This window comes from Rhagoletis pomonella, unplaced genomic scaffold (genome assembly GCF_013731165.1).
Source record: "Rhagoletis pomonella isolate Grant_MI unplaced genomic scaffold, Rhpom_1.0 Rhpom_scaffold_00003, whole genome shotgun sequence".
NCBI lineage: Eukaryota > Metazoa > Arthropoda > Insecta > Diptera > Tephritidae > Rhagoletis > Rhagoletis pomonella.
The window spans coordinates 263365-275927 of record NW_023458557.1 but is presented as its reverse complement, the minus strand read 5'-3'; the positions used below and the strand labels follow the sequence as shown (position 1 = coordinate 275927).

The 12563-nt window shown below is 33.6% G+C and overlaps 2 protein-coding genes across 2 annotated transcripts in view; one reads left to right on the top strand and one right to left on the bottom strand.

The window, feature by feature from the left end:
- Nucleotides 1-12563, top strand: part of LOC118734970 (lysine-specific demethylase lid) — a 149317-nt gene that overhangs the window by 112589 nt on the left and 24165 nt on the right. The window lies entirely within an intron of this gene.
- LOC118734971 lies at nucleotides 7476-8277 on the bottom strand (the record flags this gene model as incomplete). Its single annotated transcript, XM_036464565.1, is given in 1 exon segment — nucleotides 7476-8277. A coding segment is annotated over 1 exon segment (742 nt), but the record flags the coding sequence as incomplete, so codon positions are not given.

Below are 12563 nucleotides of genomic sequence, written 5' to 3'. Positions count from 1 at the left end.
TTTTGCCAAAATCGCAAAAACGCTTCTTGAGAAAAATAAATGAGTGTCATTTTCGTTTTCAGCGACCCCAAATTAAGCTAGAAAGCACTTTTTATCGAGGTACTTTTTTCGTGTAATTGCCGCAGCATAGCAGTACAATAACCAACGGGGGATAACGGCGGAAGAGCAGACAGATGGGTACAGTACCAGTCAAGGAGTAAGGCTGAGTAATATAAGTTTATCTACCTACATTTTTCTTATATACATACTTACATTTCTTTATAAACATATTTACATTTCTTAATATACATACATTAGTATGCACACTAGTGCGTGTTTGGAATCTTTTTTTTAAATAGTAAAAGAGAAAAAAACGAAGAGAACTTTTCTAAAATATTCAAAACAGAATCAAATTTAAATTTACAATACAAGCGCGGAAAAGCGAACTTTTCTCAATACTTATGATTTAAAAAAAAAAAAGAAATCGCAATGATAGTACAAATGGTACATATGAGCTTTTGAATTTAAACCTTTTTCACATTAGATAAATAAGCGATTAAACTTTTCCATACTAGATATATGTATAAGCGATTTAACTTTTTTTAAAATAGATGTAAGTGATTAAACCTTTGATATTAGCCATATAAGTGATCCAACCTTCTTTTTCATATTAGAATTTAAGTGAGCCAATCAAATTTTTCAAAATAATTGCCAAGTAATGTAAGTTGACGTGAGTGATTCAATGATTTTTTTTGATCGTTTAATTTTGAGTATTATATAAGTGATCACAATTTTTCATAAATTTTTCAAAAATATTAATATACGCTTTTCTTGCGATTCCAGTGCGGATTAAACAATTTTCTAATTCCCGCTACGGTTACTTGCATACATAAAATTTTTTTATTATTTGTTGAACATTAACTATTAAATTTAAGTGCCTTTTTGAAATTACTAAGTACGTACTATTACTCAAAATTTTCCATTACTAGTTATAAGTTCGCGGTATAATCTCATAAATCCATTTTAAAACACTAAAAAAAAACTACCTTGAAACTCAGAGTCATATACCGATGTACACCCCTATATATATATCAAAATTTAAAACTTCTTTAAATACAAAAAAAATTTTAGCAAACAACTTGAAATCTTTTGCTTTGCATGTGTGCTGCATGAAATTCCCCGATATTCCAACTGCATGAAAACCCCTTGTTGCATGCGATTTTTCAGCCGATGACCTACGGAAGAAAAACATAAGTATTTTTTATAATTCGATTTCTTTTTAAATTTTTTTATACAGGTGAACGATAGCTTGTTTTTGTAAATGTTGAGTTACTACTTCTTTGAGATTAGCCGGTTATGAGCGAATTCGATAAACAATTTAAAGTATATAAAGCAGATTTTGATAAGATTACGAAACGCATTTTGCAAAATAGACCGTTGTCTACGAATGCGAAAAAATTAAACGAATACAAATATTCGCTTATCACAGCTTACAATAATATTTTATTACTAGTTATTGGTAATAGTTCGGCCCATACCTGTAATCGCAATGAAGTCCAAATTAAATTAGCCCGTTGTAAGGAACAGTTAGCGAAGTGCTTTACCAAACTGAATTGTCGCGTTTGGATTCCACCTGATAGCTTATCACTAATTTGCCAATCAGACTTAGCTGACTCTGAGTCAGAAGAAGAATTTAGTGACGCCAAGAAGCTTCGGCACAATTCAGTGAAGTACTTACTTCCATCCTTTAAAGATCTGCTAACAGTATCCGACGAGCCGTCAACAGCTACCAGTTCACCAAATATTTCGACAATTTTTCAAGAATTTTTAGACATGGCTACCCCTGAACAGAAGAAATCCTTTATTAGTCTTTGTGCCTCAATCATTAGGGAAAATTATTTAATTTAAGATTTTGCAGACGAAAATTTAAATAAAACTTTTATATCATTTTTTAAATCGAAGCTCGAAGGCAAGGTACGTGAAGCAATACCAACCGAAGTTAATTCAGTCCGTCAAATCAAAGATGCGTTGAGAAATAGAATAAAGTCAGACAACTCGAAAGTTGTAGCTGGGAAAATTGCATCTTTACATGTCATAAACAACAATTATACGGAATTTGCTAAGCGTGTCGAGGAGCTTTCGGATACATTAGAGCGTTCTTTGATCATTGAAGGTATGACACAATCTAAGGCCCATGAAATGGCTGTCGAGCAAACAGTTAACGTTTGTAGACTTAATACTCGTTAGGATTTGGTCAAATCAATTTTATGTCAACTACCTTCAGTGATTCAAAAGACGTAGTGGCAAAAACGATAGTCGAACAAAATAATCAAGTTAAAGAGCGTCAAGTGTTAGCGTTTCGATCAAAACTTCAATCGCTACAACAATAACAATCTCAGACAGAATAACTCTAATTTCAATAGGTACAATAATAACGGTAATAACAGTAGGTACAACAATTTCGGTTCAAAGTATAACGGTAACAATTTCAACAATAATAATCGGTCATCAGGCAACAATAATCGAAATAATAACAGCAACAATAATAGTAGTAGACGTCCAAATTCACGCAATAATGCTAATGTGCGCGCTTTAAACGCCGACGCCCCTCAGGAGCGAACACTGAGGGCGGAAGAATTGGACAATTAGATGACTCTTTTTCTACAAAGGGCATTTATTGCTTAAGTTTGAATTACTCTGACTTTATCGAATTGAAAATTAATGGGTCAAACAAATTTTGTACGTTTTTAGTCGACACGCAAGCCGACATTTCTCTAATAAAAAACTCTAGCATTGATAAACATTTTCCTATAAATACAAACGATATAATTAACATTACCGGTGTCACTTCTAATACTGTTTCCACTTTAGGTAAGATTACCGTAAACTTGACTTTTACTGATTTTTACATTAAACATACTTTACATGTAGTAAACGACGATTTTAACATACCATCTGATGGTATACTGGGTAAAGATTTTCTGAAAAGTAACAAATGCGTTACTAGCTATGCAAGCAATCGTATATACTTCTGGGTCGGCAATGAAAAAGTCGCGATACCAATCCTACACGGAACCGAAAGCGACACTTGTATCATACCACCCAGATGCGAAGTTTATAGAATTTTCAATTTTGGCAATTCGCCGGATCCACTTTTTGTAGAATCGCAGGAAGTTGAACATGGTGTATTCACAGCAAGATGCATGGTTAATAGCAGTAACCCAATTATTAAAATCATAAATACCACAGATGACGTAAAACATGTAAAGAATGTAAATATTCGGACCGGAAAACTTTCTGACTATCACGTTTACTCAATTAATAAAACCAAGACAGACCAGATCTCCACAGGAACTAACAGCAACTTGACCTTTGCATCAAATATGCAGACATTTTCGCTCTTGACAATGACAAAATGACACTAAACAATTTTTATGAACAGAAACTTAGGCTGACTGACACTAACCCGGTATATGTAAACAACTATCGTCTACCATATTCCCAACGTGAAGAGATAACTCGCCAAGTTAACACATTACTTGATAACGATTTAATTGAAGGAAGTTATTCAAATTACAATAGTCCCCTAATTTTGGTTCCTAAAAAATCCACTAATGGTCAAAAAGCATATTGTATGTGCGTTGATTTCCGCGCAGTCAATAAAAAGCTTATTGCGGATAAATTCCCTCTCGCATGAGTTGACGATATTTTAGACAATCTTGGCAGAGCCAAATATTTTTCCACTTTAGATCTTTTTTCTGGATTCCACCAAATCCCCTTACATGAGGATTCACGTGATATAACTTCTTTTAGCACAGACCGTGGAGCATATCGATGGAAAGTATTACCATTCGGTTTAAGTATAGCACCCATCTCATTCTCGCGAATGATGAGTATAGCTTTTTCTGGTATTCCACCCAACGAAGCATTTTTATATGTAGATGACATAATTGTTATAGGCTGCAGCGAAGCACATCACATTAAAAATTTAGCGAAAGTTTTCGAAACTTGTCGAAGTTTCAACTTAAAATTAAACCCAAAAAAATGTAATTTTCTCAGGCCTGAAGTAACGTTTTTAGGGCACAAATGCTCAGCAAAAGGTCTGCTGCCAGACAATTCAAAAATAGTTGCAATTAAAAAGTATACTAAACCTACTGACAAAGATGCGGTACGACGTTTTGTCGCATTTGCAAATTATTACCGAAGGTTTTTCCCAATTTTGCAACTCTGGCAGCACCTTTGAACAAATTAAGTAGGAAAAGAGTAGAATTCGTTTGGGATGAGAAATGCGATGAATCTTTTCAAGCGTTGCGATCAGCCTTAATGTCACCGAAACTGCTACAATATCCAGACTTTACAAAGCAATTTATTATTACAGTTGATGCTTCAAAAACAGGGTGTGGCGCTATACTTAGCCAAGAACAGCAAGGTTGCGATTTACCAATATATTTTGCTTCGAAAGCATTTAACAATGCAGAACAGAAAAAAACCAATAATTGAATTAGAACTTTTAGCAATCTACTTTGCCATTAAACAATTTCGACCATACCTTTATGGAACGCATTTTTTAGTAAAATCAGACCACAGACCATTAGTATACCTGTTCAATATGAAATACCCCTCTTCAAAACTTTTAAGAATAAGGTAAGAACTAGCGGAATACAATTTTACTATTGAATACATTAAAGGAAAATTAAATGTTGGCGCAGACGCACTCTCACGTATAACGATAGACGAAATAAGGAAAATGAAATGACACAAAATACAGATAATAACGAAAATGAAAACCAGGAGACATTAAATGTTTATGATACCGCGTATTAGATCAGTCATTACTTATGATAAAGATAATAAAATCAAAAATGTACGAATTTGTGCACATATTAAACATAAAAAACTCGAGTTACTTAATTATGTCTATGCTAACGAAATAATCAATTTCGATAATTTACTTTCGAGGCTTGAAATTGAAGCCAGCAAACACAGAATTAAGGAGATTGAATGGCCAAAAGACGATGAATTTTCCGTCATTTCACAATTGCTAGCTTAAAAAATCGCTGAAATATAATTTTAAAAACATTACAAATCATTTTAATAGATCCAGTCGAGACTGACTGAAAATGACAAAAAACTGAAACTAATGACCATTTATCACGACGACCCAATATCAGGAGGTCACTGTGGCATGAAAAAACTTTATGCGAAACTCAGAACAAAATATTACTGGAAAAATATGACCCGTGATGTCGCAAAATATGTTAAAAATTGTCAAAAATGTCTTTTAAATAAAGTAAAACCGAAAGTTAAAGAAAAACTTGTACTAACCCCAACGCCGAATAAACCGTTTGATATTGTTGTTATCGATACAATATGACCCTTACCAGAATCGAAATATGGTAATAAGTTCGCAGTTACCATTATTTGCGATCTCTCAAAATATTTAGTTACTGTTCCAATACCAGATAAAAGTGCTAAAACGGTTGCATCAGCAATTTTTGAAAGTTTCATTTTAGTATATGGCATTATGCACTCTATAAAATCTGATTTAGGGACTAAATATAAAAACGAACTTTTTGCTGAATTAACCAAACTTTTAAAAATTAAACATGACTTTTCGACAGCACACCATCACGAAACTGTAGGTACAATAGAACGAAATCACAGAGTATTTAATGAGTACTTACGAGCATTTTTAAACGAATCATATTCCGACTGGGATACATATTTAAAATATTTTACTTTTTTGCATAACACAACCTCAAACACAGTTTTTGATAATAAATTTACTCCATTTGAACTGATTTTTGGTAAAAACGCTGTTTTACCAAACGAAGTACAAAAAGTTAAAATTTATCCAATTTACAACGTTGACAATTATGCAAAAGAAGTAAAGTATCGTTTGCAAAGATCTCATGCACTCGCTAAAGAAATCGTAACAAAACATAAAATCCAATCGAAGAAGTCATTTGATATAAATGCACGTCCGGTACTAATTGAAGAAAAAGATACGGTTTTAATACAAAAGGAGCCTAGAGATAAACATAGCAATATTTATCTAAGTCCTTATGTTATACAGAAAGTAGATGGTGCAAATGTTACGGTTTTCGACAAAACCAAAAATAAATTAAAAACGGTTCACAAAAACCGCATTCAAAAAGTCACAATCTATATTTAATGAATTTATTTAAAATATACAAGTAACATTCAATTTTGACCCAAAATGAATCAGTCACGTCACACAAGATATATACAAACTATTATTATTGTTAGAATTACTCTGAATAATTAGTTAAAATATGTACATGTGTACAACAATGCGAAGTAACTCATGAATTATCATGTAAATCTGTTTGAAGACAAAAATTTTCATTTGGAATGAATAATACTCAAAAATAAAGTATATTTAGATGTATGTATACCTTCAAATTTTGGCTTAATAAACCGTACACATAAGTATTTTTATATATCATTAATTTAACACAATAGTCAAAAAAAAGGAAAAATCAAATTAGGCAAACAAAAAAGTATGTATTAATTTTTATACAAATAGTTATGTAAATTCATACTTACAAATTAACAAATTCATATATTTTATACAATTAGCAAATCAAAAAAAAAAAAAAAACAAAAAAATACTTTTATTTAACTCATACTTATGTATATTCTTTAATATAAAATTGATATTGTAAATTAACGCAATTAGCTAAGTAGATATAATAATGTTGTCAATTATTTAACATACGTTTTGAACTCTTTATTACAGCCGAAAGTTGATATGGACGAACGAGTTAAAAGGGGAAGGAAACATATTTACAATATTATTAATAAATATCTCGTTCCTCCCTATCAATTTTGCCCTTGAATCGAACGATTCTTGCAAGCCTGATCACCTGGCAAAAATCTTTTCTCAAGGAGGGTGAGTTAATGGCACCGCTAACAATACGGCAGCCTTATTCAGCGCCGTCGTAATGTTGGTAGCCCTGTTGGAACATACGATCCACAGGTACCTAAAACCGAGTGAAAAAACGAATGTTAATTCAATTCGATATACGCATTTGATAGCTGCGGTTGTGCAGAATAAATAAAAAAAGTCTTTTATTAATCTTACAAGCGAAAGTAGTTGCGCGTGTAATAAATCTTTTTTGATAATTGAAGATTTATGTGACAAGCGGCCACGACACAGTGGTCCAAACGCTCAATTTAGCCGGAAAAAAGTCATAACTTACTTCTCCGCGGATGGATCGAAATGAAATTTCGCACATTCAAAGATCTAATTACAATAAAGAATCGAGCCAAAAATCAACGGATTCGGTAAATGGAAAGTGTATTTTTTTTATGGAAAATATATCTACATATAATTCTTCACTCCATATAAAGTTAACGTTTATTAAAACATATTTAAATTGTATACAAAATATTAATGAAAACAGTTTAGAATTCAATTCTTTATTAATTTCTCAGAATCTTCTTCACTTTCTGATTTCACTTCCGGATTGGCAGTGACAACACATCTTTGCTTAAAGGCTCAGCACTACGATAACGATGAGAAGGGTTTGACGAAGATGATGAAATGATCGGATCCGATGAAAGCAGGAGATAGTGAAATAGGTCATACATGGTATTTTCACGAGACGTTTTGCGTGCGTGACCTTCTCGTATATATCTTAAGTCTTTGTTTCTACATTCTAAAGCTTCTTCTGACAACATTCCAATTGGAAGTGCAGCGTGTTTAGTAATATCCGCACCGTGAATTAATATTTTGTGTACACTTGACGGCATGTAATACCATGAATATAATTTTACGTACAAATTTGCCGTATCCATCGCATACTTCCGAAATTCCTCCACATTGATAGCAAAGCCGCATCCCATAGTGCGTAAGATGACACCAAACCTTTTTATTAAATCTTCATCAACGCCAGTTATTTCTGAAGCTAGAGTTGGTTGCTGGAAAAATCGTCTAGCTGTGTTTCCGTCATTCGTTGTCCCATATCCCGATTTAGGAATATCAACCAGTAAACCCATTTCATTTCTTAGACGATCAATGATAGTTTTCTTCCTTGCCTCTTTCAAATCTTTATCCGCCTCTCCCCTAGTTTGCCACTTTTTAATACCTAGCTTGTATGCAATATGAATTATGCACTCAAAGCATCTTATCCAAGCATGTAATGATGACATACCATACTCGTATAAACTTTTATTCGGCTTTAATTTTGCAACTGCTTCCAAATCATTCATTAATTTGGGTGACGCTCCACAAATACCACAACGTTGGGAAGAAGAATCTGCAATTACTGAAAAAATTTTTCCATCTATCATGGTCAAATAAAACTTATGAATGATTTTTATTTCCATTTTTTCATCAAAAATTTCCGTCGGTACTAATGCAGATATTTGGTTTTTTATTGCCTCTATTTCTTGTGTAGCTAGTGATTTGCTTTCCCTTTCAAACATAATTTTAATGGGCCTACAAAACCGCGTAGATGATGGACGTGGATTCTGCCAAACTAGTTTATCATTTTTTCTAAGTTGCAATGGAACCAAGCAAATTGAGAAGATGTGCTCATCGGTTTTGTTTTCGTTGCTTTCATTAAAAGTCTGTTTGTATCGCGAATGTCCACTGCTACCATCACATCCCCACTTATATGACAAAATAAGTTCATTACAATTATACAATTCTAATACTTCTTTTTGCAGCTTTACAAGCCTTTTTGCGGTATGGTCTACCAAATTTTGCAAATCAACTTCTGCCGATGTTTCTGAAATTTTAATGCCACTGCTGGGATAGCACTCAGTCTTAGCAGCCAAAAGTTTTCCGTACGATGGATATATATTAGCATTGCGTTTTTTCCCCCCTGCTCGCATGAGGTTATAAGAGCTTTTTGTGTAATCGCCGTCGATATACAAAGCTAAAGCTTCATCATTGGAATAAGGTATTGGTCCTTTAGAAGAAGAGCACAATTGTTCTTTAATTTTTTGAGCTCTAGTTGGAGAGGAGTCAATGGATCTCATAATGTATGCAGCATTTCTTTTCCCAGATTTATTCAAACTTGTTCCAGCAGCAAAGGTCAATTCCTCCGGGGACCAATGTTCAACTAATTGTGCTACCTTCATTCTTTTCGCTCTATCGCCTTTTTCTAAAAACTGCTTAGAAGGGCGCCCACGAGACGTTGAAGGTATATCGTCATCAGAAACATTCAACGAAACTTTTTTTTGGGATAATAAACATTCCTTCTAACCAACTTTTATTGTTAGCTTCAAACACTTGCTTTGTTCGATTGGCCTGCGCCCATTTCTTCCTTAAAATATATAAAAACCCACTGACAGCTCGCATCAAACTATTGCGGAAACCCTCACTTTCTCTATTCTCTACTTCAGTTTTATTATAAATATGTTCTAAAATAGCATCTTCTTTTTTATTGCTCTGCTTTTCGCCACACCAAACATTGAAAAGTTCACTCCTTTGGATCGACATTTTTTACTGAAAACGAAATAATGAGTGTTTAGGCAGATTTTGGCAGCCAATAATGAAATAACTCACAAGTTATTAACACACAGGTTACAATAAAAGCAAAACTAAAGATTGATACGAGTGGATTACTAATTAAAACTTTAATAGAAGTTGGGAAATAAAACAAAATTTTACGATAAGGTACAATCGTACAAAAATACATTTTAGACTACAAAAAATACGATTTTTAACATATATTTTTAGTGGTATTAATTCTTAGACTTACGTTTTTCACCTTATCACCAAAAAATATTTGAAACAAAGTTTTTGTATTTTTGTACACTCACTTTACTTGCGCTGTTAAAAATCAACTATTATATGAAGATCAGCAGTTCATTTCATTCGCCCCTTTTAAAAGCAATAAATCAAAGCAACTACAACGAGTTGAGGTGAAATAATTGTACCGTTATGCACTGTGGACAATTGCAAACGTACCTCTGGCAAAATATTTTCTCCCGCTGTGCTCAAAAATTTAACTTTTTTCCGGCTAGCTTGGTGTTTCCGACCACTGTGCACGAGGCTACCGATAACAAGCAGAGGTGATTCCTTTGCGAGAAGACTGAGGAAGTTTAAGGAGAATCTTTGTCTCCAACCAAGGAATATAGCCCCACGCCGAGCACCAGGCGTAGACCCTCTCGGGGCACCGTCTTCCTAGCGGGCACCACCAATAAATTTGCAGCAAGGAGTGAGCAGAGTTTACGGGTAAGCACTGTGGTTTTTGTGCGTGCCAAATTAAATCAGATGAGCGGGCTGAGGGCCCAACACCACATACAAATTAATTTGTGTAGTAGACAATAATGTAACGGCTACACAGCGTTTGTTTACTGTCGAGGAGACAGAGTGTGGCAAAAATTTTATGATCTAAAGCAGTGGTGTCCAACAGAACTTGGACAAAGGGCTACTTTGAAACTATCGCTATAATACGCGGGCACCGCTAGCTTACCTTCAATCTTAACTGCGTTAACTCGTTTCACTCTTCTTATATTCAATATATATTCTACTAACTAGTCCTTTTAAAACATTTATTTATTATTAAAGTTTATACAGTTAAGTTTAATTAATAACAGTGCATAATATTTTAATGAAGAATATTCATTTTATTGTAAACATATGGGAATGGTAATGGGAACGGTTTGAGATCGATGCGATCTGCAAAACCTTCTTCGGAGATTGATTAACAAAACGGCAAAATTTGGCACTGAAATCGATAGATATGACGTAAGTTATGTGTTTCTCGCCGTTTTCATTTGAAATATTTATTACTTTCCCTAAAAATAATCAAAAATAGCTTGCAAATCGCACCGATTTCAAACCGTACGACTCGCAGCACATGCCCAACAAACTTAATATGATGCTTGAATCTTCATATTTTCAGATAACTTCTTAAAATCTGGTTTATATTGCACAGTTTTGCAGGCTAAAATCATGTTATTTTTGACATGCTCGTCAGTCAGTACATCTTGGTATTTGTTTTTTATAACCATTAGTTGGGAAAAGCCTGTTCCAGAAGAGTAAACGTCCGGAAATGTTGAAAGTTTTTCTTTGTCAACTGCTCTATCCATACATCGATTTCGAGATTGCAAAGTTGAATTGAAATCATTTAGTTTTGCAGTCACATCAGTAAAAAATGCTGCCTTTGGATTTCAGGAAAATCTTTATTTCCGTCATCAAAGCTACAAATATTGAGAGCACTTTACCTTGACTCAGCCATCTTACTTCAGAGTGGTAGAATATGTCACCGAATTCACTCTCAAATTCATCAAGCAAGGCTTTGAATTGCCTATGCTTTAACGGTCATCCGCGAATCAAATTCATAATACGAACGATCGTGCTCATAACATTATCAAGGTTGAGTGTTTTTGCAATCAGATTTCCCTTCTTTTTCACTACGTTATATAATACATATATATCTTGCCCACGAGTACGAGTTTCCAAAGTCAGATTGACTAACAGTGCCTCCTTAGCAGAAAAATCAGAAAATACCACTCTGGTGAACACTAATAAGTGCGGAGAGTCTGAAACATCGGTCAATTCATCCATTTGTAAGGAAACCTAGTCACATTTCTTGAAATCGCTTTTTATTTGGCCATGAATATCGTTTGGTAGGTCATCAGATAACGACACTTTTTTATTGCTGAGATTACGCTATTTTTGTTTTGAAAATCCTGAAACAGAGATTCTGTCATGTCTAGCATAGAAAGATAAGAAGGTGAATGAGTTCGTGAAAATTCAAAAATAAAAGCCTACTTATGTACCAAAAAAGTTCCAATTGTTAAACTTTTCAATTCAATACAAAATATTCTGTTCATCTTCTTGTTTGCGGGCGCCTAAAATTTAGGTCGCGAGCTACCAGGCGCCCGCGAGCTACCGGTTGGACACTACTGATCTAAAGGAAAAACCTATCTTCGTTAAAGACTCAACAGTTGTAAGACCGAATTTATTAGTATAGATTAAAATAAATCACAATTAAAAAAGTAGATATGCAATTTTATTTCATTAACACTTAGATAGACGTTCAACAGGATATGCTGAGTTTTTCAGAAATTATAGCGAAAAATTTCGTTATTGGATTCGGTCATTAGTTAGCAAAAAATTAGTTAAAAATTATATTATCGTATTTTTCATACCAAAACAAATTTTCGTGAAATTTTTTATTTTTTTAAATTAATTTATTTTTTATTTGTCTACTGGAAAGTATTCCCCGACCCAAAAATTTTGCGCCCTGCGAAATTGTTACGCTAGCGGACATAGGGTAAACGGGATAACGGCATTGGTTAGAAATTGTTGGATTCGGTAATTAGTTGGCAAAAAATTAGTTAAAAATTATCTTATCGTATTTTTCATACCAAAACAAATTTTCGTAAAAATTTTGTTTATTTTGAAGAAATTATTTTTAATTTATCTACTGGAAAGTTTTCTGCGAGCCAAAAATTTTGCGCTCTAAAATATTTTTTTTTTTGATAATTATAACATGTGTTATGAACAATTCCGCTAGCGAACTTGTTACGCTAGCGGACATAGGGTTCACGGGATAACGGCATTGATTAGAAATTATTGGGTTCTGTAATTAGTT